At 45.9% G+C, this 27,135-nt stretch overlaps 1 protein-coding gene across 1 annotated transcript; it reads right to left on the bottom strand.

Annotated features, from left to right (window-relative positions):
* Positions 1 to 209: 209 nt before the first annotated feature.
* Positions 210 to 27,135, bottom strand: SLC45A2 (solute carrier family 45 member 2). Its single transcript, XM_064176633.1, has 7 exons — positions 26,697 to 27,135; positions 25,467 to 25,643; positions 20,435 to 20,760; positions 11,205 to 11,348; positions 9,859 to 9,982; positions 8,751 to 8,956; positions 210 to 1,840 (listed from the first exon to the last, which is right to left on the bottom strand). Exons 1-7 carry the CDS (start codon positions 27,133 to 27,135, stop codon positions 1,616 to 1,618), a joined length of 1,641 nt encoding a protein of 546 aa, XP_064032703.1. The 3' UTR covers positions 210 to 1,615.

Raw genomic sequence — 27,135 nt, 5'->3', positions numbered from 1 at the left:
CTCACACTCGAATCAGAACTTTACAACCTCAGCTGCTGGAGGATCCAGGAGTCAACTAACTCAACAGTGCATCTGACTGAACAGTATTAATTCAACATGTACAACATTCAAAAAAACCTCAAACAAACAAAAAAACGCAAATCCCAAAAGTAACTAAAACCCAAAGAAACACACACCCCCCCAAAACAAACAAAAAAAAACCACCTCAAACCAATCAACCAATCAAAACCCCCGAAAAACCCAAGGCAAAACAAACAAACAAACAAACAAAAAAACCCCACACAAACCCAAACCAAACAAACAAAGAAACAAACAAACCTACAACCCCCAAATCAAGCCAACAGCAAAACCCACCATACCTGGCAGCAGTCTCTCTCTGTGTTCATTAACAATATTGCATTAGCAGATGGGTTCATGTGGTCTAGAATGTAACTCTGTAGGTAGGACATTTGTCAGAGCAGAGGTGGCACAGCACAAATACAGCACTTTCATGAACGCAGGATTTTCAAAGCTCTGGCAGTATTATACAGATGAGAATGAAGCTTCCTATGCAGTTAAATAGAAATAACTGGGCTTCAGTATTCACTGTACAGCAGTTCCTGATTGTGCTTTGCAGAGCTAGATTTATTTACAATATTCTGTAGAGAACAAACACCATTTCATTCAGAGCCAGACACACGACGGAAAACAGAGAAAACAGGGATGCTACTCTAAGGTAAATAATGGCATGTCCAGTGTCAAGATTTATGTGACCTACAAATATCCACAGAACTCTTATTTTGGACAAGTTTATGTTTTAAATTACAGTATCAAAGCCAAGAGGCTGTGATGTTAAGAAGGAAGAAATGGCAGTTGTTTCCCACAGTCTGAGTGCTTGGGTGCCTACCAATGAATTTGAAGGCATCCTTAAGCAGACAGTCTATGCTGCGATTTCATTCCTGGAGAAGCAGCAAGATCTGGTATGAAATAATTACTTTATGGTTGTTGTTTCAAATAATAGGGTTCAATATTTTTTTATATTCCAATCACCTTCCACACTCAAATCTGCTTTTTGCCAGTAGCTGAGTATTAACTGATCCCCTACAACAGTAGTAATAAACATTACACAATCGCACCCTGCATGGCCTCTGACACCTGTTTGATCCTCCTGCAGCTTTTGACTAGCAGATGGAATATCCCCAAACTTAAGATACTAGAAAACAAGATAAATAAAAGCATTGTTTCTAAGTGTCTGTTTTCATTGCTTCTTCAGTTTAATACAGCCCATCTATTAGTGTCCACAAATTGGTAATGACCACTTTCGTAATGACTTCTTGTGTAAGACTTTGAGATACCATGGGCATAGACACTGTCATGTGCAACAGCATGTTAAGACACTGAGGTCAGGAGGGCTGAAGTAATAACACAGTCAAAACACAGAAGCTTTCAATCTGAGGCATTAGGCAACCAGTTTCAACAAGTCTCCATTTCGTAAAGCTCTGAAAATTGCAACCACTCCGAGGAGGTAAGAGGGGAGGACGTGCCAGCAGTATCAGCATGGCAACAGCACCAGTGCTACTGACCCAGAAAGAAAAAGCTCCCCTGGGGAGACTTCATTCAACATCTTCACACAGTCCTACTCCACATATCGAACACAAAAAGCCACGAAGCAGCAGCCAACCAGCGCGACTGTAGATGCTGAAATCACGGTGACTGAGCTGCCAGCAACACTGACCAAGAGACCCAGGCCCACACCCAGTATGATCTGGGCCAGCTGGACCATGCAGGTGAGAGCAGCACAGTCAATGCCCTTCCCTCGTCTGTGTTCCCCAGCTTGTTCCTCATCCTGCAGCTTCAGGCTCTGCAAAAAAGCACAAAACAAAACTCAGTGAGACGAGACCTTGCCGCTCTCAGCCAATGCACTGTCATGACACCCAAGTGCATCAAGGCAGACCATTATCTCTCTCTGCTTCCCTTCTGTTTTTTTTTATGCTTGTCCCACAGAGTTCAAGCACATTGTACAAGTGAAACAGAAATTTCCCAACTCCCCCTAGATTGTCCCTCTTGCCCCATCTACAATTTTTCCCTCCATCCCTTCTCTCAAGGACAGAATGAAACTTGATCAGAAAAATCATCCATTTCTTTCCAAGTTCCAGGCCTATTTGAGCTCTGGCAAAGTGATATCTTACAGTATAAGACTACCATGGATAATTTAATATTAAGATGAGGCATACTACATCTCCCACACACATTTGGTTATAATGGAACACTGTGTTCTGAAGTTATGGCTCTAAGCACATAAAAGGAGTTCAGTATTGAAATCTAAATGAAATGCTTTCATTGCTGGAGAAAAAAAAATCTGAGAAATCTGAGAACATTCAGATCAGGATTGCACAAATAATTACATCAGATTACTGATCAGCTGTGTATCTGCTGTCATATATAAAGCAGACTGAAAGGTTCATTCATTATTGATGAGAATCTCATATATAAGCAGCCTGTGGAAGCTGTTGATGACTAGAACAGGCTGGCCAGAGGGGCCCTAGAATCAATGGAATTGTTTTGGTTGGAATGGACATTTAAGCTGATCAACTCACCACTGCTAAGTCACCACTGAATCATGTCCCTCTGCACCACATCTACACATCCTTCAAAGAGCTTCACAGATGGTGACTCCACCATTTCCCCGAGAAGCCTGTTCCAGTGCTCGGCAACGCTTTAAGTAAAGATTCTTTTCCTAATGTCCAACCCACATCTCCCTTGATACAACTCAAAGACCTTTCCCCCTGTCCTATCACTTGTTAGTTGGGAGAACAGACCAACATCCACCTTGCTACAACCTCATTTCAGGTAGCTGTCGGTAGGAATAAGGTCTCCCTTCAGACTCTTCTCCAGACTAAACAATCCCAGTTCTCTCAGTTGCTCCTCAGAACACCTCCAAATCCTTCTCCAGCTTTGTTGCTCTTTTCTAGATATGCTCCAGCCAACTCAGTGTTGTCAGGAGCCCAAAACTGAACACAGTATTTGAGGTGCAGCCAACACTTCTGTAGCCCTCTCTTGCTGATAGAGGCCAGGGTGCTCTTTGCCTTCTTGGTCATCTGAGCACATTGCTGGGTCATACCAAGGCAGCTGTCAGCCAATACACTCAGGCCCATTTTCACCAGGCAGCTTTCCTGCAGCTCTTCCTCAGGCCTGTAGTGCTGCAAGGATTGTTGTAATCAAAGTGCCAAATCCAGCACTTGGCCTTGTGGAACCTCATACAACTGATCTTGGCCCATCAATCCAGTCTGTCCAGATCCCTCAGTAAAGCCTCCCAACCTTCCAGCAGATCAACAGCAATGTGCCCTTGTAGCCAAGAGAGCCAATGGCATCCTGGGGTGCATCAGGAAAAGCGTGGCCAGCAGATCTAGGGAGGTTCTTCTCCCTCTCTACTCTGCTTTGGTGAGATCACACCTGGAATACTCTGTCCAATGCTGGGCTCCCCAGTTCAGGAGAGACAGGGACCTGCTGGATAGAGTCCAGCAGACAGTCATGAGGATGACTGGGTCACTTGAGCATCTCCCCTGTGGAGAGAAATGGAGAGCCCTGGGGTTGTTTAGTCTGGAGAAGACTGAGGAGATCTAATCAATGTGGATGAATATCTAAAGGGTGGGTGTCATGTGGCTGAGGACAATCTCTTTTCAGTGGTCAGCAGCAGTAAGACAAGGAGCAGCAGCTACAAACTGGAACAGAGAAGGTTTCAGCTCAACATGAGAAACTTCTTTACAGTGAGAGTGACAGAGCCCTAGAACAGGCTGCCCAGAGGGGTTGTGGAGTCTCCTTCTCTGGAGACTTTCCAAACCTGCCTGGATGCATTCCTGTGTGAACCATCCTGGCAGATCCTGCCTTGGCAGGAGGCTGGACTTGATGATCTCTGGAGGTCCCTTCCAACCTCTAAGGTTCTGTGATTCTGTGAACACTCCTGCTCAGCTTGGTGTCATCTACAAACTTAGTGAGTGCCCTTGATGCCCTCATTCAGATCATTGTTAAAGATAGTAAGGAGAACAGATCTCTCTAGTGAGCCCTGAGGAACAGCACTTCTGACCAACTGGATTTATCTCCATTCTCCATAGCTTTTTGGGCCCAGCTATCCAGGCTCCATCCTCAGACTTGTTCAAATCTGATTGGCTATAACTGGACAAACTGCCCCAGGTGGTCCTGCTTGGACTACATAATCTCTGGAGGTCAGCTTTCATTCTTGCTGTTTGGTGATTTCATCCAGGCAAGAACTTTTCTGTTTCACTGGAAAATTACGTGATAATTTACATGTTTCTTGTTGCTCTTGCATAGGCTGCTGAGCATGTGCAGAGAAAGGCAATGAAGCTGGGAAAAGGCCTGGAGAAGAAGCCTTATGAGGAGTTGCTGAGGGAACTAGGATTATTTAGCCTGGAGAAACGGAGGCTAAGGGGAGACCTTAGACCTCTGCAATTACCTAAAAGGAGGTTGTAGAAAGGTGAGTGTTGGTCTCATCTCCCTAGTTTCAAGTGATAGGATAAGTGGCCTCAAGTTGCAGCAGAGAAGTTTCAAACTGAGTATTAGGAAAATTTTGTTTACTGGAAGAGTGGTCAGACATGGGAGCAGGATGATAGCAGAGTCACTGTCCCTGAAGGTGATCTAAGAATATTAGACATGGCACTTTGGAACATGATTTCATGGTCATGGTGATGTGAGGTTGGACTCAATGATCTTGGAGATCTTTTCTGATTCAAACAATTCTAAGATTCTGTGATTCTATGAATGGAAAGATTTGGAATCAGATCTACAAAAGATGTAAGCATATTGAGACATTCTCCATTCATTCATAATAAATGAATGGATTCAATGTAATAAATGAGTTTTCCTCTATTAAACATTCAGAGGGTGATGCTTAGAAGTTGTACAGAAGAGTAGGACATGTCCTCGACAACACTTCTGTCTTTTCATTTTCAAACAGTTCAGTCTTGCCTTTATTAATTTCTTCAAATGTCTCCAGATGTAACAGGAACTTTCCCTAAGTCCTCCCAGTTCTCCTTTACCTTTCCTGTTTCCAGCTTCTCACTAATTTCAGAATCAGTCAGGGTTGGAAGGAACCACAAGGATCATCTAGTTCCAACCCCCCTTCCATGCCCAGGGACACCCTACCCTAGATCAAGCTGCCCACAGCCCCATCCAGCCTGGCCTTAAACACCTCCAGGGATGGGGCCTCAACCACCTCCCTGCACAACCCATTCCAGGCTCTCACCACTCTCATGCTCAACAACTTCCTCCTCACATCCAGCCTGAACCTACCCACCTCCACCTTTGCTCCATTCCCCCTAGTCCTGTCACTCCCTGACAGCCTAAAAAGTCCCTCCCCAGCTTTTTTGTAGGCCCCCTTCAGATACTGAAAGGCCACAAGAAGGTCACTTCGGAGCCTCCTCTTCTGCAGACTGAACAGCCCCAACTCTTTCAGTCTGTCCTCACAGCAGAGGTGCTGCAGCCCTCTGAGCATCTTTGTGGCCCTTCTCTAGACATGTTCCATCACGTCCACATCATTCCTGTAAAGGGGGCTCCAGAACTGGACACAGTACTCCAGGTGGGATCTCACCAGAGCAGAGTAGAGGGGGAGAATCACCTCCCTTGACCTGCTGGCCATACTTCTCCTGATGCACGCCCAGGACCTGGTTGGCTCTCTGGGCTGCAGGTGCACACTGCTGGGTCATGTTGAGCTTCTCATCCACCAGCAACCCCAAGTCCCTCTCCTTAGGGCTGCTCTCCAGTCAGTCACAATTTAAGAGATTTGAGAGGACTTTCCCTCTAAAGAGCACAACACTTTACAAGACATGAAGCTCCTGCTGTGCCCTGCAACATGACACAAGGAATGCAAGCTTTTCTATGTCTTCCTTGGAAACATGAGGGACTTGGACAGGCTGGATGGGTGGGCAGAGGCCAATGGGATGAGATTTCACAAGGCCAAGTGCAGGGTTCTGCACTTTAGCCACAATAATCCCAAGCAGCACTACAGGCTGGGGACACAGTGGCTGGAAAGCAGCCAGGAGGAAAGGGACCTGGGGGTACTGTAGCTGAAGGTGAGCCAGCAGTGTGCCCAGGTGGCCAGGGGAGCCAATGGCATCCTGGCCTGCATCAGGAACAGTGTGGCCAGCAGGACAAGGAAGGTTATTCTTCCCCTGTACTCAACACTGGTCAGGCCACACCTTGAGTGCTGTGTCCAGTTCTGGGCCCCTCAATTCAAGAGAGATGTTGAGGTGCTGGAAGGTGTCCAGAGAAGGGCAACAAAGCTGGTGAGGGGCCTGCAACACAAATCCTATGAGGAGAGGCTGAGGGAGCTGGGGGTGTGCAGCCTTCAGAAGAGGAGGCTCAGGGCTGACCTCATTGCTGTCTGTGACTACCTGGAGGGAGGCTGTAGCCAGGTGGGGGTTGGTCTCTTCTGCCAGGCAACCAGCAATAGAACAAGGGGACACAGCTTCAAATTGTGCTGGTGGAGGTGCAGGCTGGATGTTAGGATCAAGTTCTTGCCAGAGAGAGTGATTGGCATTGGAATGGGCTGCCCAGGGAGGTGGTGGAGTCACCGTCCCGGAAGGTGTTGAAAAAGAGACTGGCTGAGGCACTTAGTGCCATGGTCTGGTTGACTGGATAGGGCTGGGTGCCAGGTTGGAGTAGATGATCTTGGAGGTCTCTTCCAACCTGGTTGATTCCATGCTTCTGTGTGGTGGAGGATCAAAAAACAACCAGAGACACTTCACAGAGATCAGATAATGATATATTACTGAATACTGAACTACCTAAAACTCTTTGTATCTGAGTTTCAGACAGTAGCTAACAGCTTTTGTAACACCTGGTAGTTAACTCAAAATTCTGCCAGCCTGTACAGTGTGGTTATTAACCTGAGGAATTCAGAAGCCAAGTTCTCAGCAAATGCAGCTGGAAGGAAGGAATATAAGAAAGGTTGCACCCAAAGGCAGCACAGGAGAAGCCCTGCTACCTGCCTGCTGCCTGACACACACTGTGACTGGCTTTGGTTGGTGATGTGTTGTGGTAGGCCTAATAGGCCCAAAATAGGCTTAATACATATCTTGGCTTGCCCAGGCATGTTTTTGTGCTCCAACAGAGAAGCAAGCACAGGAAAAGAACAAAAAAGAACCTGAAGCCACTAAGTCTAAGGACTCTGGTCTGCCCAGGGTCCTGTGGTAACAAGGTACACAGGCTTAGCTTGTGCCTGCCTTGTGCAAGGCCTGTGCTTTTGCCAAATTTGGGTAAAGCAAGCCTATGGCTTCACCAAATATGGTAAGGTTTGGCTAACTGTCATTCTGATGCTCGAGCGTGTCCAGAGAAGGGCGACGAGGCTGGTGAGAGGCCTTGAGCACAGCCCTACAAGGAGAGGCTGAGGGAGCTGGGATTGTTTAGCCTGGAGAAGAGGAGGCTCAGGGGTGACCTTATTGCTGTCTACAGCTACCTGAGGGGTGGTTGTGGCCAGGAGGAGGTTGCTCTCTTCTCTCAGGTGGCCAGCTCCAGAACGAGAGGACACAGCCTCAGGCTGTGCCAGGGGAGATTTAGGCTGGAGGTGAGGAGAAAGTTCTTCACTGAGAGAGTCATTGGACACTGGAATGGGCTGCCCGGGGAGGTGGTGGAGTCGCCGTCCCTGGGGCACTTCAAGGCAGGATTGGATGTGGCACTTGGTGCCATGGTCTAGCCTTGAGTTCTGTGGTAAAGGGTTGGACTTGATGATCTGTGAGGTCTCTTCCAACCCTGGTGATACTGTGATACTGTGATACTGATTGGCTATTCTGTGCCCAAAGGGCAATTCATCTTGGCCCACATTGATAAAGAGAGTTATGCAGGCAAACAACGTGCTCTACTGTGCTGTGCCATGCTATTCATGCCTGCCATTGCCTATTGCTAATGCTTACTGCCTTGATTGTTTGCCTGGAAATTCCACTGTCATGAGTTTACCAGGAATAGGCTCTGAATGCCTACACACGATTGGCTTGCGTGGCCAGCCTGACAGCATGCTAAGATGATGCAAGACACCTGAAAGTCTCCTTCTAAGACTGTAGGAACACAGATTGTCCAGAGGAGCCAGGAGACACGGTCAGAGGTTGTCTACCTCCTTTCCCCAGAAGCCTGGGAAGAATCAAGTCTCAACGGCCTACAAGACAGAGTCCCCTGGAAATATTTGGGCACTGTCTGGGACTGTGGCTAGCCCCATGAGTTGGGTAATAATAATCTTGTGAGTAAATGCTTAAAAGCCTCTTTGTAATTCTCCACTGCCTTCTGCCATAAGCAGAAAGAGCTCCTTGAGCCCTTCTACTGGGCAAGCGGCTTATTGACTGCAAGCAGCGTTTGACTTCAGGAATCTTCTCTTCCAGTTCAATTAGTGTTTATATATTTTGCTGGTTATTACTAGATATTATCCACAGAATGGTTCCATGACCGTGTAAGAACTTGAATATTATTAAAGTTAGTGGTCAGGGGTGGTGAGAGCTCTGAATAGCAAAATTAATTGATAAATCACTTTAATTTTGGAAAATATAATCTCTCATTAATTAATTTTCCCCTTCGTAACATGATGGCAAATTTGTTTCACTGCAGGATGATTTGACAAGTATAGAGCTGGGACCTTAGCTCTGACAGAAACTTTCCATTCTTAATGTGTTTAAAATGAAAGTTCAAAGCTGATCACCAGTTCTCTTCAGTTTTCTCCCCAAACAAACTAAACAGATATAAACTTACCCTCTCCTAGACACTGAACTTACCTCTTCTTCCCTGTGATACTCTGCAATGAGGTGGAAAGGCACTGTGTACAGTGTGCTGGACATGACCCCAAAGAGGGAGCACAGAGCCAGAGTGGAATAGACATTGGGAAACAAGCCAATTAATCCAGTACCCAATCCAAAAAGTAGGTATCCAATGAAATAAAGTCCCTTTAATCCTATGTATGGCAAAAGGATTTTCTGTAGGTCTGTGAAAAGAAAGTGAAAATGTTGATAAACCAAACCAGGTTACATTTAGTCTGTGAGTTCCTTTGAGGGATTATATTCTATAAAACACAATGAAAGAGATTATTGCACTGGTTTTGCAAGTTGCCTCAAATTATTGCAGGTGTAAAGTTGCCAGAGAATACTTCCTCTCTCTTATTCTGGTACAGCCAGAGAAGTAGTAGTTAAGTACTGTTCTGGAACCTTCAGAGGTTTCAGCTGTTTGATTACAATACAAATATTTGGCATTGACCTCTGTCTGAGCTGAGACAGGCACTACTGAGATGTCTGTAGTTAAGCTGCAAAGAGGAAAAGATTTCCCTCAAGCCTCTTTCAGCTGCTCAGTTCAGCTCACAAAATGCTTCTCATTTGAGTTTTCAGACTACGATTAATTTTATTTAATCCTATGGTGAAACCTGTCTAGGGAACTGTGCCAGCATATTTATACACAATTTTGGAGAGCAAAATTCTGGCTTCCACTGCACTGTGAAGTTGTTTTAGGAGGAATGCACATGGGGAGAGGCCATCAGAGGGACCTTCAAGTACCTAAAGCTACAGCAGTGCCATGTGAGAAGTGTATCAGAATGGTGTCCATGGCATCCGCATGAGTCTAGCGTCCAACTTCAGGATGGTTTTAGGTCTTCAGGGTCAGTTCACAAGCAGAACAACTCCTTATTCTCAAAGTGACCCCCTCATGATGTGGTCAGGAACTGTTCTTGTTAAGATATGAGTTTCTAGCAGTGTTGAGAAGGCAGCATTTCTTTAAAGTTTTCATATGGAAAAGACTAATTCAGTGTTGCTTTGGTTTTTTACACAGCAGCAAATAGCAAACAGTTTAAACAGTGTTGTGAAATGCACTGTTGGGAGCACATTCCTGGGTACTTACATGAATAGACTGATGAAGAAATTGCATTGATGCACAGTCCCCAGCATCCCATCTCTACTCCTGTTTTGTAGGTAAGGTAAAGTGTGGAGTTATGAGGTGCATAAGGACTACCCTGGTACACAACCTGAAAGAGACCACAAAGATCAGAGAAGGCAAGGATGGACTGCACGTTTTTAGTTCCTCCTTCTTATGGGAATAAGGTAGCCAACACAGGACCTCATCTCTGGCAAAGGAGATAATTAACACCCAAGAAGCATGTTAAGTGGTGCCCTAACTATCCCTTCACAGTCCTCCAGGTTTCACAGTCATTTATCCATTTATCCCAGATTCTCACATTCTAGGCTCCTCATTTATTACCCACTGCCTTTTCCCAGACTGTCCACTCTACATTGGCTCATTTGCTCTTTTTCTTTGGGTGTCTCATTTCCCACTATCCTGCTCTCTCCACTTATTGCCTTAGCCTTTCTTTCCCTAACTTATCTACAATTATTTAACTATCCTAATTTTCCACACTCATTTTTCCACACAGTAGTTGTCTTATTCAGTTCCTTATATAAGCAGGGAAAAGTTTTTCCTTCAGTCATTCATGTACACTGCAGGGAGGAAAAATCACTTCATCTCACCTATAGAAACAACAGGTTAAAAAACCAAAGAGAAAGGACAGCTGGATAGAAATCACAGGGAAAAAAATGAAGTGACAGTGAGAAGATTTGTACCCTGGAAGAAAGAAGACAGACAGGATTGTCCAGGCAGGAACCACTAACAGGGACACAGTCTTACTGCTTGGGAGTAAGGTGGGAAAATGTGGCACTGTGTACCACAAAAGTGAAGAATTGATGGCTAAAGAGACACAGGGACAGGTTTAAAGAAGTATGGTGTGGATGGTCAAATTTGAGACAACAACAGCCTTGAGCTACCAAGTAACTCACTGTGTGCAAAAAGCTGCAGTGCCTGAAGCCAGGTAGGCTGCAGTGCAGGTGAAGAGTTTTGTGCCAACAGTGCCCATGCACCAAAAGTCATCTGTGTCCAAGCAACATCCACATTATTTTAGTAAGGAAGCATGCCCATCTCAGAGCAGCTCGAGTTAAAGCATAGAACCAATGTGTTTGGAACAGCTCACCAAGACTCATCTGACACCACTGAATAGCAACAAATAGACATTTTCCCCCTAAAATCCAACAGGCCCAGGGTCAGAACGAGGGCCTGAGATCAGTCAGCCGATCTGCAAAGCTTTCACTCAGCCATCCACATACAGCTGTCTCTGCCACCACTGTCACATCTTCATTTCTTTACTGTCTCATTTCTTTCCAGTGAAGGAAGGAGAAACGAGGATTTTGTGCTTTTACCTGCCCCATGAAATCCGTGAAGAAGAGCATGTTGGCCAGGAAAGCCATCCATCCAAAGAGGTGGCTCACGCACAGATAGCGGTAGTGGGGTGGCATGCTTAGAAGTGTCTTCAAGAGTGATTTAAGAGTCATCCGCCTTTGATCCTAAAAGCAAGTATTTAACAAGACTGTGTTACTGACCCTGAAGACACCAAATTAAGCAAAAGTGCCAATCTGCTGGAGGGTAGGAAGGCCCTGCAGAGGGATTTGGACAGGCTGGAGCAATGTGCTGAGGCCAACTGCATGAGGTTTAACAAGGCCAAGTGCTGGGTCATGCACTTTGGCCACAACAACCCCAAGCAGCCCTACAGGAGTGGCTGGAGAGCTGCCTGGCAGAAAGCAACCTGGGGGTGTTGGTGGACAGCCGGCTGAACGTGAGCCAGCAGTGTGCCCAGGTGGCCAAGAAGGCAAACAGCATCCTGGCCTGTATCAAAAATGGTGTGACCAGTAGGAGTAGGGAGGTGATCATGACCCTGTACTCAGCACTCTTGAGACCACACCTTGAGTACTGTGTCCAGTTTTGGTCACCACAGTATAGGAGGGACATTGAGGTGCTGGAGTGGGTGCAGAGAAGTGTGACGAGGCTGGGGAGAGGTCTGGAAAACATGATCTATGAGGAGCAGCTGAGGGAGCTGAGGTTGTTTAGTCAGGAGAAGAGGACTCTGAAGGGGACCTTATTGTCCTCTACAACTACCTAAAAGGAGGTTGTAGTGAGGCTGGTGCTGGCCTCCTCTCCTGAATTACTAATGATAGGACAAAAGGAGATGGCCTCAAGTTGCATCAGGGGAGGTTTAGGTTGGATGTTGGGAGGAAGTTCTTTACTGAGTGGGTGGTCAGGCACTGGAACAGGCTGCCCAGGGAGGTGGTGGAGTCACCATCCCTGGAGGTGTTTAAAAGGAGAGTGGATGTGGTGCTTGAGGCTATGGTCTAGTGATGAAGGATGCTGGGATGAAGGTTGCATTGGATGATCCTGGTGTTCCTTTCCAACCATTGTGATTCACAGTGATCAGACGTGCTGAGGGAATTGGTTTAGTCAAGGACTTGTCAGTGTGAAACTAATGATTGGACTTGATGAGCTTGAAGGTGTTTTCCAATCTAAGAAATTCTGTGATTCTGTGACTAACAACATAGCTGACAGCAAAGGAAGAAGGCCTCAGCATCCTTCAACTGCTAAACCTCCAAAGGTAATTTGTTTGTTTTGCCAAATGTCCTTCATTATATATTTATCTTGTAGAGCCATTCCCTAATAAAGTCAGCTGAATGATGCACAGAGGCCCTGGGAGAGCTGCAGTAGGTCAGCAAGAATGTAACATTTCTCACTGTTATAATCCCTAGGATTATTATTTACTAGTAGAACCAAGTGACTTTTTTTGCCAGAAGAGAATTCAGTGGAGTTAAAAACAAGTGCACACCACCAAAACCAGAAACTAAAATCACTTCTTCATGGAGAGAGCCAGCTTTTCACTAAAAATCTACAGTTGCCATGGAAAAAGCTAAACTCCCTGAGAGCTGGATGGTATCAGGTGTGGAATATGGCACTCCTGGGGCCTCATTCTCATTCCCTTAAGTGCTACATTCCCTAGAAAACTTGACCTCTTCTGGTGTGTCATCACCGTGAGATTCCTGCTCAACACTGCCCTCCCCTCTGTGGAGCAGGGGAAGAATGTGATACGCTGCAGAAGAAGCAGCATCACTCGGAATCTTAACACCCATGGAACGTGAGCTGCAGCACCTGAATACCTCATCCCACGGGAGAAATCAGAACACTTTTGGTCCTCAGTAACAGATTCCTGATGCAGAGAAGCAGAATTTCTCATCACCTCCAATGTCCCATCTTATCTCCCTCCTCCTTGTCTAAGCCTTCTGCCCCAAGACTCTGTTTCAGATTCGTTCACAGTCACATTCATCAGATCACCTGTATCACTTGAATGTTTTTTTTTTTCAGTGCTGCAGCTGTGCTTGCTGTCAGGCACTTGAAAAACACAACCCTTACTGCTTTAAAGCTCCTTCTGTGAGTCTTTGCTTCTTACAAAAATGGAACTATTTCATCCATGTTTGATGGAATCATTCCAGTTTCCTCTGGTGATGTTTGGAGGCAAAGGTGTTGAAAGAGATGGGAAGGGAAGCTGCACAGGCACAGTGTGGAAGAACTCTGTAAGTTGACATCCACTACTGGTAAGCTGAATTTTGTCCTCAGTTTGGTGTAAGATAATGGCTTTTTTTTTTTTACTTACTTTTCACAGTTCTGCTTTCCTTTGAACTAGGCCACGCTATAAGCTACTCTATCAATAATCACCATCTATCAAACTGCAAAAATACTTTGCTCTAGTGGGAGGTTTTTAATCTTCATAGGAATGCCCAAACTAAGTTTCTAATTTCCACCTTGAACTACATACTGTGCTGGAGCGTGTCCAGAGAAGGGTGACGAGGATGCTCAGAGGGCTGGAGCAGCTCTGCTGTGAGGACAGACTGAAAGAGTTGGGGCTGTTCAGTCTGCAGAAGAGGAGGCTCCAAGGTGACCTTCTTGTGGCCTTCCAGTATCTGAAGGGGGCCTACAAAAAAGCTGGGGAGGGACTTTTTAGGCTGTCAGGGAGTGACAGGACTAGGAGGAATGAAGCAAAGCTGGAGATGGGTAGGTTCAGGCTGGATGTGAGAAGGAAGTTATTCAGCATGAGAGTGGTGAGAGCCTGGAATGGGTTGCCCAGGGAGGCAGTTGAGGCCCCATGCCTGGAGGTGTTTAAGGCCAGGCTGGATGAGGCTCTGGCCAGCCTGATCTAGGGTAGGGTGTCCCTGGGCATGGCAGCAGGGTTGGAACTAGATGATCCTTGTGGTCCCTTCCAGCCCTGACTGATTCTACGATTCTATGATTCAAATCCCTTAGACTATCTCTTGGTGTCTCTTGTCTCTTTTTGAACAAGGTAAGCTTTCTATTCTTCTACAGTCATAAAAAACAAACAACAACAATAAAGTCCCATAGGACATCTAACTGTTAGAGTGAGTCCACAGAAGGGCCATAAGGATGCTCAGAGGGCTGGAGCAGCTCTGCTATGAGGACAGGCCTTGAGAGTTGGGACTCTGCATCCTGAAGAAGAGAAGGCTGTGAGAAGACCTTTTAGTAGCCTTACAGTATCTGAAGGCTGGGAAGGGACTATTGACAGAGTCTTGTAATGACAGGACAAGGGGTAATGGGTTTAAACTGTCAGAGGGGAGATTTAAACTAGATGTCAGGAAGAAGTTCTTTACAGTGAGGGTGGTGAGACGCTGGCACAGGTTGCCCAGGGAGGTTGTGGATGCTCCCTCCCTGGAGGTATTCAAGGCCAGGTTGGATGAGGCTTTGAGTGACCTGTTCTAGTGGGAGATGTCCCTGCCTATGGCAGGGTGTTGGAACTGGATGAGCTTTGAGGTCCCTTCCAACCCTGACCATTCTATGGCTGCATTTCAAGAGCAATTACTATTGTTTGTCTTGGCTTATGTAATTCATTCACATCTTCCACACAGTTCTTGCAAACAGCTTTTCCAATCTAAGTCTTAGCATAAGATCAAGGAACTACAATGCACACTGCTGTAATTACCAACAATGTTTTGACAGGTATTTTAGAGACTGGAAATGGACACTGAAACGTTTAATGCACACATTCAACACACACCAACACACAAACCCTGCTCTAATTTAAATGACATGCTGAAGTCTGGCTCCTCTTAAGTTCCTTATCCTTCAAAATATCACAATCCTCCATCTTTTTCTCTATAAAATCACTACAACTCAAGGTCTAAGATGATTCATAAGGATGCAGAGGAATCATTATGAGTTTGATTTTCACAGAATCACAGAAACATTCAGGTTGGAACAGACCCTCAGGATCACCATGTCCAACTGAGCTGGCAGCTCATGGTTTGGACAGATTCAATCTGTGCTGGATCAAGAACTGGCTGGATGGCAGAGCTCAGAGAGTGGTGGTGAATGGTGCCACATCCAGTTGGCAGCTGTTACTAGTGGTGTGCCCCAAGGATCAGCGCTGGGCCCAGTTCTGTTCAATATCTTTATTGATGATCTGGACGAGGGCATTGAGTCCAGCATCAGTAAGTTTGCAGATGACACCAAGCTAGGAGCAGGTGTGGAGCTGTTGGAAGGTAGGAGAGCCCTGCAGAGGGACCTGGACAGGCTGGATGGGTGGGCAGAGGCCAATGGGATGAGATTTAACAAGGCCAAGTGCAGGGTTCTGCACTTTGGCCACAACAACCCCAAGCAGCACTACAGGCTGGGGACAGAGTGGCTGGAAAGCAGCCAGGAGGAAAGGGACCTGGGGGTACTGATAGATAGTAGCTGAAGATGAGGCAGCAGTGTGCCCAGGTGGCCAAGAGAGCCAATGGCATCCTGGCCTGCATCAGGAACAGTGTGGCCAGTAGGACAAGGGAGGTTATTCTTCCCCTGTACTCAGCACTGGTCAGACCACATCTTGAGTGCTGTGTCCAGTTCTGGGCCCCTCAATTCAAGAAGGATGTTGAGGTGCTGGAACATGTCCAGAGAAGGGCAACAAAGCTGGTGAGGGGCCTGGAGCACAAATCCTAGGAGGAGAGGTTGAGGGAGCTGGGGTTGTTTAGCCTGGAGAAGAGGAGGCTCAGGGGTGATCTTATTACTGTCTACAACTACCTGAAGGGACATTGTAGCCAGGTGGGGGTTGGCCTCTTCTCCCAGGCAACCAGCAATAGAAGAAGGGGACACAGTCTCAAGTTGTGCCAGGGTAGGTATAGGCTGGAGATTAGGAAGAAGTTCTTCACAGAAAGAGTGATTGGCATTGGAATGGGCTGCCCAGGGAGGTGGTGGAGGCACCATCCCTGGGGGTCTTCAAGAAAAGACTGGATGAGGCACTTGGTGCCATGGTCTAGTTGACTGGCTAGGGCTGGGTGCTAGGTTGGACTGGATGATCTTGGAGGTCTCTTCCAACCTGGTTGATTCTATGATTCTATGATTCTAAACCTACCCAGTCTCAGCTTGAGGCCATTCCCTCTTGTTCTATCACTACTTACAAGTGAGAAGAGATCAGCAGCCTCTTCAAAACCTCCTTTCAGGTGGCTGTAGACAGTGATGAGGTCACCCTTTAGCCTCCTCTTTTTCAAACTAACCAACCCCAGCTCCCTCAGTCACCCCTCATAAGATTTATTCTCCAGCCCCTTCCCCAGCTTCACTGCCCTCCTCTGCACTCGCTCCAGAACCTCCAAATCCCTCTTGTAATGTGGTACCTAAAACTGAACACCATACTCAAGGTGTGGCTTCACCAGGGCAGAGTCCAAGGGGACAATCACCTCCCTACTCCTGCTGCACACAGCATTTCTAATCCAAGCCAGTATGCCATTGGCTTTCTTTGCCACCTGGACACACTGCTTGCTCATATGCAGTTTGTTTGTCTAGTACAACCTCCAGGCCCCTTTCTGCCAGGCAGCTTTCCAGCCACACTGCCCCAAGCCTGTTGCTTTGCATGGGGTTGTTGTGGCCCAAGTGCAGGACCTGGCATTTGGCCTTGTTGAAGCTCATCCCATCCATCCAATCTATCCAGGTCCCTCTGTAGAGCCTCCCTACCCTCCTGCAGACCAGCACTGCCTCCCAGCTTGGTGTTGTCTGTGAACTTACTGCTGACACACTCTGTGTCTTCATCAAGGTCATCAGTTAAACAGAAGTGGTCCTAACACTGAGGGACACCACTTGTGCCCAGCCACCAGCTGGATTTAACTCCATTGACCTTTGGGCTCTTTCATCCAGCAGTGCTTTATCCAGCAGAGCTGTGCTCATCCAAGCTGCAAGCAGTCAGTTTGTCCAGAGAATTTTGTGAGGAACAGTGTCAAAGCTTTTCCAAAGTCAAGGTAGACAATATAAACAGCCTTTCCCTTATCCAATAATCAGGTCATCTTGTCATAGAAGGAGAACAGGCCTTCATAAACCTGTGCTGACAGGGCCTGATCCCCTGGTTCTCTAAAAAATTATGGCAGTAGACCCTGAATAACTTGGCAAAGCACTAAAGAACAAAGTATTAGTAACTTTAGAGGTCTAGTCATACTGTAACAGATCAAATCTCATTAATAATCAGGGTAGCTGTCAGAAGTTAAGAGCACAGTCCTTAATTTAGGGTTTGTTTAGCCTGGAGAAAAGGAGACTGAGGGGTTTTCAAACACTGGAATAGGCTCCCCAGAGATATGGTTGAATCCCCCCATCCCTGGAGGTGCTTAAAAGATGCACAGATGTGGTGCCAAGGGACATGGTTTACCACCAGCTTTGTTAGATAATAGATGGACTCAATGATCTTAAAGGTCTTTTCAGACCAAAGTAAGTCTAGTTCTGTGATTTGCCTCAGATGTAGAGTGTCACTGATTTAGTGGAGTTATTAGTTCCTGCCAAGACAGAAGCTAAACCAGTCCATACTCTGTTCCCCTTGCTTTCATTTACCTTCCTTTCTTTAGAGCCCACATGGGCCACAGTCAATGACAACTCAGAGGATGCTCAGAGCAGTGAAGGATGTTCCCTGCTTGAGCTGGCCTGCGGTGGGGAAATGGATAACATTCCATTGTCAGATTCTCCCAACAAAGTGTTGCCTTGCTGTCTGCCCCTCTCTGTCTGCCAGTCTCACCAGACAGTGCTCACCTTTCATTCTATCTTTGTGATTTATTTGGCATACTAATATTGCTCCCCAGATTGGGAATGCTAAGCATTGTGATAATACAAATGACAAACAGTAAAAGACAGCAAATCCATTTTATCTGTTCCTTAAAAATGAGTTTAGGTTTACAAAGTACAACTATCTGAACATACTCAGTATTTTTCCTCTGGCTTATCAAAGCCCATATCGGAGATAAATACACATAACAACAAGAGATCAGAGGTGTAATTAAAACATCAACCTCTGGTCTGGCACCTACTGTTATACTGGGAACCAAACATAAGCACTAGCCTTTGCTTACTGTTGTGGAGGGCCTGTAGGCCCAAAAATAGGCTTATTTATGCCTTGCCCTGCCTGGACATGTTTTTCTGCCCATAACCAGAGGTTAACACATAATGAGCACAAAGGGGCACAACAGGCCTGGTGCCATAAAGTCTGGCCTACCCAGGACCCCTGATTGTGTAAGCACCACACGCCCAGCTCATACCTGCCCAGTGTAAGGCCCATGTGATTGCCATATTTGGGAGGTCCAGGCCTGTGGCATTTGCCTATTATGGTATGGTTGGCTGACTGTCAACCTGATTGGTCATTTTGGTGGCCAGTGGGACATTATTCTCAGCCCACATTTAATAAATGGGGGTACACAGGTAAAGGAAGTGCTCAGGCTCCCCCGCAGTGCTCACTCCCTGGCTCTCATTATTATGCTTAAGCCTGCCTGTACCTACAGAGCTCAGTCTCCCATGCAGCCGTGCCCCCTATTGCACACCCACTGCCTGATCACTGCCTGGTGCACGCCACTGCTGCTGAGCTACCAGGAGCAGACCCTGGATTGTCTGCATGCGATTGGCCTGTGTGGCCAGAGTTACATCATGCTGGGACTGTACAGTGTCCTACCTCTGCACCTGAAGGTCCTGCCTAAGAATCCCTGGACAGAGCATCCAGAAGAAGCCAGCAGCACAAGGTCAGAGACTGTCCTTGCCCCTGAAGCCAGGAAGATTCTCCTTTCCCCTGAAGCTGGAAGGATTCCAGCCTCACAGTCAGTGGGCAAAGTCTCCAAACTCCCCTGAAGTTTGGAGACTAGCAATAGGCTGTGACATAGCCCCAGAGAGTGATTGATAATTAATAAGAATTTGTAAGTGAATGCTTTAATGCCTCTGCAATTTCTATTGCCTCCTGCCATAGAGCAGAAAGAGCTTCAGCCCACCCTTGCTGGGCAAGCAGCATATTGACCCCAAGCAGCATTAAGCTGCGGGGAAAGTCCTCTCTCTGTTTAATAGTTTGAATGTTTGCTAGTTATTAACAAGTTACTGTTTGAGATATTCTTATAATGTCTTCCATGACCATGTAAGAACATTAATATTAAAGTTCAGTGGTTGGGGGTGGCGAGAGTTCAGAATATTGAAGTTAATAAATATATATTTTTATAGAATATTATCTCACACCAATTAATTTCTCCCCTCCACCACAATTGGCGCAGGCAGCAGAATACCCCTCCGTGACACTTACCAGGGATACCATGAGCAAGGACTCCCACCACTAAAAGCAACCATCAAAACAGTAAAAAACTATCACCTGTTCCCAGAAATGTGCTCCCTAGATATCTTTCTGGTGGATTGATCTTTGAGTTGTCTCAGATTGAAGCAACATCTCATACAACACAGCAGAAACCAGGTAACAGCGATGCTCTGACAGTACTCACTACTCTCTCCCATCTACAAGTTCTGCCAAAGACACAGCTACAATGTCATTTCAAAACAAAACTTCAGAAGCAAGGCAGCACTGCTGTAGAAGCTGTGATTTTAAGCACATCAGTACTGCAAATAAACCCTCAGTGTAATGCTGAGCAGAAGCAAACTCAAACCTTTATTAGACCAGGAACAAACACTTCTCATGTACTACGTGAAAAGTGTGTGGACTTCAGTGGGAGTTACAGATTTATATTGAAGATTAATTGGCTCAAAGTCCTCATCTGCAATTTCATGTCAATTCTGTCAGGGCTAATGGACAAAACAGACCCTCCCCACAAAATTCACAGGGAGGATGCCAAGAGACTGACACAGCAGAAACCTGAATCTTGTTCTCTCTCATCCCTGCTAAGCCAATTGTTGATAGCACCTCAACTCAGTATCTCAGTATCTCAGTATCACCAAGGTTGGAAGAGACCTCACAGATCATCAAGTCCAACCCTTTACCACAGAGCTCAAGGCTAGACCATGGCACCAAGTGCCACGTCCAACCTGCTCCAAGGACGACGACTCCACCACCTCCCCGGGCAGCCCATTCCAGTGTCCAATGACTCTCTCAGTGAAGAACTTTCTCCTCACCTCCAGCCTAAATTACCCCTGGCGCAGCCTCTCATCTCTCTTGCTGGATATACTTTGTAAATATAAAAGAAATCAGCCTTTTTTCCTGACCCTGTATCCTGGTAAGGGATTATTTTTTCACATGTGCAAGGGCTCCACTCCAAACAGTCATCATTAGCTCATAAAAGTGTCTCCAAGGATGCAAATTTACAGCTCATGAAACAACCTCTGCACTTACCTCCACGCGTGATGTAACAGTGCATTTCCCTGGTTCAGCTGCAGTCTTTATTTCAGTACATGTTGATTTTAAGTAACCATTCTTCATCTCCTTCTCTATGGAACTATATTTATAGGATTCAGACACTTCCAACAAGAACTTTGTCTCCTCATTTTCATATCTGAGTGGGACTTCGGGAATACTGTGCAGGTGTACAGTAAGGCAGATTAGGAAAACCAAGGCTGCGAAGAAGAAAATCACCTGGAATTCTGATGCCAAGGAATATACTAAGACAGTCTGACCCCAATCCATAGCACCTGTCAGGTAACCCAGGGCTCCTCCCAAACCTACAGGTGTGGGGAGAAAAGAGAGAGAGAAAGGTTCTACTTGTACTGAAAAAACAGACAATACACAATAGCCTCAACATGCAGTCCTCTAGAAATGACTGAATAAGCACTCTTCAAATATTAATCACAAGAAACAGGAATATTGAGCTAGCCACAGACATGAGCAGTTACCAAAACATCTCTTGAAAATTCATCTCCTCAGCTCTGGTAGACAGAACTCTCAAAAAATGCCTGATCATATAACAACACAGGCCTTCGCACAAGTGTCTCTTTCAAGCCTTGCTTGCCACAATGAGTAACACAAAATAAAATCCCACTTAAATTTATGTGATTTTTAAAACCTCATTTTCTTCTGTGAAAAAAAATATCTTGAAACTGTCTATAGTATAGACTCTGTAAAATGTATTTTAAATAGCTGAATCTAAAGAGAAACACTGCCTCCAGGTGATTTTTTTTTTCCAAAATAAGGATAAAACTAAAGCATTCTTTGTAATTGTGACAGTTTGGGTGTTACTTGTCCCCCCACTCTTATGAAATCACCCAGACTAGAGTCAGCCGAGATGGAAAGCAAGAATGAAGCTTTGTATTTACAGCTTAGCACAATATACAAGCAGGCATTAACAATATATGCAGCTACATGCAGGAATATACAAGTTAAAGAGTAACAGAGAAACACAGCAGCCCTCCCAGAAACCAGAGTCCCCAGGAGGGGCTCTCAACCACCCTTCCACCTCCATTCCAGCCCTCTGTCTTATCCCAGAATTTGACTTACATTCAAGGTGAGTTTGGAGGTTTGGCCAGGACGGTTAGAAAGCAGAAGGATTAGTTACACAGACAGCAGGTTAGGGAGAACAGTGCAGGCAGCCAGTGACACACAGCAACTGTGTTATCTACATTTGTGTTCTTGTTTTTATACATCTCAGCAAGCCTGTGAGTGAAGTAGACATCACCAGTGTTTCATTTTCACAGCCTACAATCTAATTTCTCTCACTAAAATATCCCAGTTAGCCTCAAACTAGTGCAGTAATTTTCAAACTACAAATACTTCACCACTCAAAAGCAAGAGAACAAAAAGTATCAAATAGAAATGTGCAATTCTGCATACTCACTTTCTCAGAGAAACTAGAATAAAAATGAGAATGCTGACTTGTGTCTTGGAAGTTAATAAACTCAGCATTCAGCCTTTCTCACCCCCCTACTCCGCCACCCGATTTTCATCATTAGTACACACAGTTAAGCAGGGTATCATAGAATCAACCAGATTCGAAGAGACCTCCAAGATCATCCAGTCCAACCTAGCACCCAGCCCTAGCCAGTCAACTAGACCATGACACTAAGTGCTTCATTCAGGCTTTTCTTGAACACCTCCAGGGACGGTGCCTCCACCACCTCCCTGGGCAGCCCATTCCAATGCCAATCACTCTCTCTGGGAAGAACTTCCTCCTAACATCCAGCCTAGACCTCCCCTGGCACAACTTGAGACTGTGTCCCCTTGTTCTGTTGCTGGTTGACTGGGAGAAGAGACCAACCCCACCTGGCTACAATGCCCCTTCAGGTAGAAGCATCTAAAGGAGTTGAAAATATTTTCCCACTATTCTGGTTAAGGCATGAAGCGAATGTTAAGTTGCACTGTTTTCTCTAACAGAAATTGACAGAGGCAATATATCCTACATTTACTTCCCCTACAAAACACATTTGAAACTGTGTTTTAGAAGGGACTGTATCCTTGCTTGTTCTGATGAAAAACAAAAACCAAAAAAAAAAAAAAAACACACAAAAAAAAAACCCAAAACCAACCAACAATTAAGGCTGTTAAATTACTTTTTTAAAGAAAACATACACAACAACTCCAAGCAGCACTATAGGCTGGGGACTGAGTGGCTGGAGAGCAGCCAGGAGGAAAGGGACCTGGGGGTACTGGTAGATAGTAGGCTGAAGATGAGGCAGCAGTGTGCCCAGGTGGCCAAGAGAGCCAATGGCATCCTGGCCTGCATCAGGAACAGTGTGGCCAGTAGGACAAGGGAGGTTATTCTGCCCCTGTACTCAGCACTGGTCAGGCCACACCTTGAGTGCTGTGTCCAGTTCTGGGCCCCTCGATTCAAGAAAGATGTTGAGGTGCTGGAACGTGTCCAGAGAAGGGCAACAAAGCTGGTGAGGGGCCTGGAGCACAAATCCTATGAGGAGAGGCTGAGGGAGCTGGGGTTGTTTAGCCTGGAGAAGAGGAGGCTCAGGGGTGATCTTATTACTGTCTACAACTACCTGAAGGGACATTGTAGCCAGGTGGGGGGTGGCCTCTTCTCCCAGGCAACCAGCAATAGAACAAGGGGACACAGTCTCAAGTTGTGCCAGGGTAGGTCTAGGCTGGATGTTAGGAGGAAGTTCTTCCCAGAGAGAGTGATTGGCATTGGAATGGGCTGCCCAGGGAGGTGGTGGAGGCACCGTCCCTGGAGGTGTTCAAGAAAAGCTTGGATGAAGCACTTAGTGCCATGGTGTAGTTGACTGGCTAGGGCTGGGAGATAGGTTGGACTGGATGATCTTGGAGGTCTCTTCCAACCTGGTTGATTCTATGATTCTAAATTTTTGCACAGGGTGAAACCTGACATTTGAGGTCACCGATCCTCTGTCAACAAAAAACAATGATGGTATTGGAATGCAATCTTGAGTGCTGTGTATTGAACGTGTGCACTCCTCCTTCCACTCGTCTCAGCTGTTGCAAGCTTCCTAGCTGCAGAGCTATCAAGTTTAGCATCCAAACTTTAAACTGAGGACAAACTGAAGAACAAGATCATGGAGGCATTTAGCACAGAATGAAGGAACTAAATAGGAAAAACAAAACTAAAACAGCAGCTATAAAAGAAATGGGAAGATTGCCCTGTGTGTCTAATAGGGATAGAACAACGAATGGTAAATGTTAATTGTAGACACTCCATGTTAAGATTAGATTTCAGGGAAGACTGTCTAACAACAAGTCCAGTGAAGTGTTGGAACACTGACTTGGGAGAGCTGCAGAACTCATGTCAAGGGAGGTTTCAAGAACAAGATAGGTAATTGCCCATCAAGAAGGGTAAAGATACTGATGATCTTGCTACAGAGGGCATACAGGGTGCTGGACCAAATAATGCAACCTGTTGCAGTCATATTTGATGTGATCTGTCCCAGATTCCCTTTTTAGAGCTCACTACACAAAGCAGTCAGCTAAATCTGTAGCTTCAGATTTGGAAACCAGGCAGGTTTTTTTGGTTATAATCTGAAAAAAAAAAAATTGCAACCAGGGGCCTGGAGCACAAATCCTATGAGGAGAGGTTGAGGGAGCTGGGCCTGTTTAGCCTGGAGAAGAGGAGGCTCAGGGGTGATCTTATTACTGTCTACAGCTACCTGAAGGGGCATTGTAGCCAGGTGGGGGGTGGCCTCTTCTCCCAGGTAACCAGCAATAGAACAAGGGGACACAGTCTCAAGTTGTGCCAGGGTAGGTATAGGCTGGATATTAGGAAGAAGTTCTTCACAGAGAGAGTGATTTCCCATTGGAATGGGCTGCCCAGGGAGGTGGTGGAGGCACCGTCCCTGGGGGTCTTCAAGAAAAGCCTGGCTGAGGCACTTAGTGCCATGGTGTAGTTGATTGGATAGGGCTGGGTGCTAGGTTGGACTGGATGATCTTGGAGGTCTCTTCCAACCTGGCTGATTCTATGATTCTGCTGAAGGGAAGAGCATACACAGAGAGTCCTGCCCCCTTCCTGTCCAAACAAATGATTGTTACAGATTTTATCTGTCAATTTCAAATGAGTAATACTAACTTAATTCTCATGTGGCTTTAAGGTTACTTTCTAAACGGTGTTCCTGCACACAGCTATCTCATCTGTCCCAAGGCAGCTTACTGTCAATAGCTACCACACCTCGCCCCGTCGGCTAGAGTAACTGCTGCTGAACCTACCTGCTTCTGTGCTTGGTATGGCTCAATGGTGACAAAAACCTGCACCAGCACAGACTGCATGATCTCTCATCCAGTGTGCTTTCTGCCTAATCCTTCCAGAGTCATAGCTTGTGGGCACAGCTGGAAGAGCCTTCACATTACAGGTACACACCCCTGTGTATCTTCCCTTTGCATTTTTCCAACACAGGGCTCATGTACGGCAGAGCTCTTCCTTCTGTAACTCAGCAACACTTCAAACACACATGAAGGCAAATGAAGGTCTCCATTTGCAAGAGTCTGGACTGAACCACTTAGACTTATTTTCCACACAACTTTGTGACAACTGTGAATTTTACACAGAAAACTTACTTCTGTACAGGAAGGCAGCACATACTGGAGCACTGCTCTGGTTTGTGCAGCTTTTGCTCTGTGTGACATGCTAAGTAAGAAATGAAATATTTTACATCCCTTATTTTTTTGCTTCCCCAAAAGTTTCAGGGGGGAAAAAAATCAGAACAAGCTGAACAAACACTACTTTACTTTAATTGCTGTAACTGAAATCATGGTTATGTTGCTGTAAATGTTTATGCCTGCAGTTTTCTGCAGCAGAATTCTTGCAGTAGCAACCACAAGTTGCTGTTCTCCAGAGAAGTGAAACCCCAGCAACAAAAGACTCGTGACTGAAGTGCAGGATCAGATGATCAGTTCATTCGAGATTAGAAACACAGTGAGGATAAAATCCATGCAATTACCTTCCCCTCCTTTGAGAAGTAAGGAGGAAAAGAAGAGATCCGAGTACCTGTGAAGAGGGCGTGGTAATGCAGACCCTTCTCTTTATCCTGATGAGAGCAGACATCAAATAAATATGCTTTGATGGGGCCATCAATAAAATCAGCTGCAAAATCAAAAAGCACTACTCCCAGCATGGTAATGACTATTGCCCACGTCCGCTGCTTGTCTCTCTCAGCGATGAAAGCTACAAAAAGAAGAACACTCTCATCCTGACAGCAACAACGCTACGTTCTGCAAAACCATCTTTTATCTTCCCTCGTGTCTCCAAATTATGCAAGAAAGCACAGTGATACTAGAACCACATCACAGGAGCAGGATAACCGAGTCACTAGTGCTGAGCTGTACTCGACTGACTTACTGTCTTCAGTCAGTGCAAGCTCAGGGTATTCCAAGCTCCACAATCAAGAGCATCGCTAGCCTTTATCTGCTCCTTTGTGCTCTGATGCCATGCTCTGATAGTCTAACATATATGTGCTTTGTAGTAATCTTTTTTTTCCTTCTATTTGTCCCCCCCCTTGCATTGTTTTAGATAATCAAATCTTTATGGTAGCATCTCCTCTTGGGCCAATGACTATGAGTATATTCAACATCCATGATATCCAGAAAAACAAAGCAATTCATACAGAACACACACTTTCCCCTTCTGTCAGGTCATGATGGCAGCAACAACTTTCCATCAAGACTTTGAGAAGCTACATCTCAAGCTGAAATTAACAGTTATCTAGGGATGTCTTCATTTGACTGCAGACCCCAAGTGCACCATGAATTCCAAGGACTTGCACATTCCTATTATTCATGGATGCTGCAGTTCTGAGGTAAGTCAGCACTGTAATAATTAAAGATAGGTATTCTGGATGCTAATTTATCTAACACAAGGATTAACAGATACTCGGTTTCCATGTGCATTACATCACACAATCAATATCAACCACTTAACTTATGAAGGTAGAGTTCATGAAAGCTTCCCTGGGCCTAAGCAGTGCTTTATTTGTATGAACTGGTGAGGCAAGCACACCAGTAATACCAAACACATACTGTAACTGCATGCATGAACTACAGAACACTGTGCAGTGTCAGGACTGGACAGTTGTTCCCCAGCTTCCTCAACGTAGCAGGATATACAGTTCTAACAGTCCATTCTAGCAGAGAAAAAAAAAAGAGACAAAACCCTCTTTTCTTTGATTCAAACGGCTAGGATGAGTTTTGTCTCTCAGGACAGCATATGCCCCTTACTCACCTGAGATAATCACGTCCCCATTGAGGTACAAAGTCATGCCTAACAGCATTATGATGCCCAGACCCAGAATGTAAGGTCGCCTCCTGCCCCAGTTACAGGTGCAGTGGTCGCTGGCTGAACCTACCACAGGCTGCAGCACGAAGCCCAGGACAGGGCTGATGAGCCACACCAGGCTGTAGAGGTTCTTGGGCAGCCCTACACTGAGAAGCACCGGCGTGACGAAGGCAGCCTCCACAGCATAGCAGAACTCCCGGCCGAACATGGCCATGCTGTGCATGACCAGCCTTCCCACCGCCCGCTTCTGCGGCACCACCGCTCCAGTCCTCGTCACAGACTGCATTAGAGATGCCTCCTTCTCCCTGCTGCTGTCCATGCCGACCTTGGCCGCTTCAGAAGAGGGTGGAAGATCCCCGTGGAAACTTTCTTTCGTTAAAGTCAT

The sequence above is a fragment of the Pogoniulus pusillus genome, chromosome Z (assembly GCF_015220805.1).
Source record: "Pogoniulus pusillus isolate bPogPus1 chromosome Z, bPogPus1.pri, whole genome shotgun sequence".
Lineage (NCBI taxonomy): Eukaryota > Metazoa > Chordata > Aves > Piciformes > Lybiidae > Pogoniulus > Pogoniulus pusillus.
The sequence above is the reverse complement of the archived record's forward strand: the minus strand, read 5'-3'. Positions and strand labels throughout refer to the sequence as shown.